This window comes from Cervus canadensis, chromosome 6 (assembly GCF_019320065.1).
Source record: "Cervus canadensis isolate Bull #8, Minnesota chromosome 6, ASM1932006v1, whole genome shotgun sequence".
Lineage (NCBI taxonomy): Eukaryota > Metazoa > Chordata > Mammalia > Artiodactyla > Cervidae > Cervus > Cervus canadensis.
The window spans coordinates 61,658,370-61,660,280 of record NC_057391.1 but is presented as its reverse complement, the minus strand read 5'-3'; the positions used below and the strand labels follow the sequence as shown (position 1 = coordinate 61,660,280).

Here is a 1,911-nt window from a genome sequence, read left to right as displayed (position 1 = left end):
CAAAGTAAAAAACATATAGAACTGCCTCTCTTTAAGTTATTGGAAACATCCATGAAGAGCCTCTTACTTTCTTAAAAAAATTTATTTGGAAGTACAAGTTAATTCTTACATTACGTTATGATAGCCACTTGGGCTCTGGTGGTTCAGATGGTAAAGAATCTACCTGCAATGCAGGAGACCCAGGTTCAATCCCTGGGCCGGGAAAATCCCCTGGAGAAGCAAATAACAACCCACTGCAGTATTCTTGCCTGGAGAATCCCATGGACAGAGGAGCTTGGTGGGCTGCTTGGGTTGCCTGTAGCCACACTATTGCAGCATCACTGAACTTCCTACTTATTATTAGTCCTCAATTTAAAAATTATATTATAAATCACTAGTTTCTTTAGCATTTAAAGCTTGCTTGTGTTCAAGTAAATAATAGCTTGATTATTTTTGTTGAAAGGTCATGATTTCCCTGTTTGTTCAGACCCAGTGTTCTATATTTAAGTTATAGCGTACGTTATAGTTCTGTAGGAGGGGGAAGGACAAAATAACTGAACTGCTGATTCCCAAAAAAGCACAACTCTGATTAAATCTATAATCAATCCAATTTATGATCTTATTCAAAGTGAACTTTCACTACAGAAAGTGAAGTTATTGAGAAAGCAAAAATAGAAACTGCATGCCACTGCCATTGAAAGTGGTTTGAACCAGTTGCTGACTGACTTGGACTAAAATTCAGCTTCAACCTAAAATCCAATCAAAACCATTTTAGTTTCTTCTGGCCTGCCCCAGTCTCACCCCACACTCTTCCAACTTCTTTGCACCTAGGCCGATGCTCTTAAGCCTATGATGACGTGATTACGTAGCATGAGGGTATTACAGAGAGATAAATCAGGATGCAAAGATCCTTTATTCATCTACTGTGAAGAAGGCAGCTGGACAGCTTATAAGAGAAACATTTAACTCTCCTGAAAGAAAACCATCAGCCACCCAAACACTAGCAGAATGAGCGACAATGCTGCGTTGGCTCCTCCGGCTTCCAACCAGGGTCCCACCACCCCACGCAAAGGGCCCCCTAAGTTCAAGCAGAGGCAGTCTCGTCAGTTCAAGAGCAAGCCTCCTAAGAAAGGTGTGAAAGGGTTTGGAGATGACATTCCAGGCATGGAGGGACTAGGAACAGATATCACTGTGATCTGTCCTTGGGAGGCATTCAGCCACTTGGAGCTGCACGAGCTCGCTCAGTTTGGGATCATCTGAACCACTGGAGGTTCTGCCACTCTCATTAGCTTCTGCTGTAGCTCTGATTACTTCTGCCCTATTGATCTGCCAGAATTCTGACATGCAGATGTGGGAAATGGTTTCACACACCCTCACTTCCCTTAAGTGACTACTAAGAGGTGTCTGAGTGCCAGACTCTTTCATGCAGCATAGTTTAGCTCAGAATAGTGGGTGAAATCAACTTTTAATGAGGCATTCCCAACATCACCCCTTTTTCCTATCAGCTGGTTAGAAGTCATCCATATTTCTCTAAAGTCCTTCAAATCTGTTTTTGCTAGGCACTCAGTACTCTTGGTAGAAGGCTTTTAAGATATCATTTATGTCCCTCCTCTCCCCTTTTCTTTAATAAAGGAGATATTTACCTCGGAAAAAAAAAAAAAAAAACCATTTTAGTTTCTTCTACAGTGGTTTTAGGACTGCCTCCACAATTCCCTTACATACAATCTTCTATTCTTACTAGGATTTGTGGTTTAAGAGAATGGTTAAAATGTCATGATGTGTCAGAAGAAGTGACTAAAACAATGAAAAGACTAGATCTAGGAAAGGGAGTGCATCAAGAGACATAAACGCAAAAATAAACATTTCCAGAGAAATGGTTTAATACTCTCTGCTGATCTGTAGGGGCAGAACCACTAGGAAGGTGGATGCTCA

General features: G+C 41.2%; 1 protein-coding gene across 1 annotated transcript; it reads left to right on the top strand.

Annotated features, from left to right (window-relative positions):
• The first annotated feature begins 959 nt into the window (after positions 1-959).
• Positions 960-1,589, top strand: LOC122444141 (retinal cone rhodopsin-sensitive cGMP 3',5'-cyclic phosphodiesterase subunit gamma). Its single transcript, XM_043472943.1, has one exon. It carries the CDS (start codon positions 988-990, stop codon positions 1,237-1,239), a length of 252 nt encoding a protein of 83 aa, XP_043328878.1. The 5' UTR covers positions 960-987; the 3' UTR covers positions 1,240-1,589.
• The last annotated feature ends 322 nt before the right edge of the window (positions 1,590-1,911 follow it).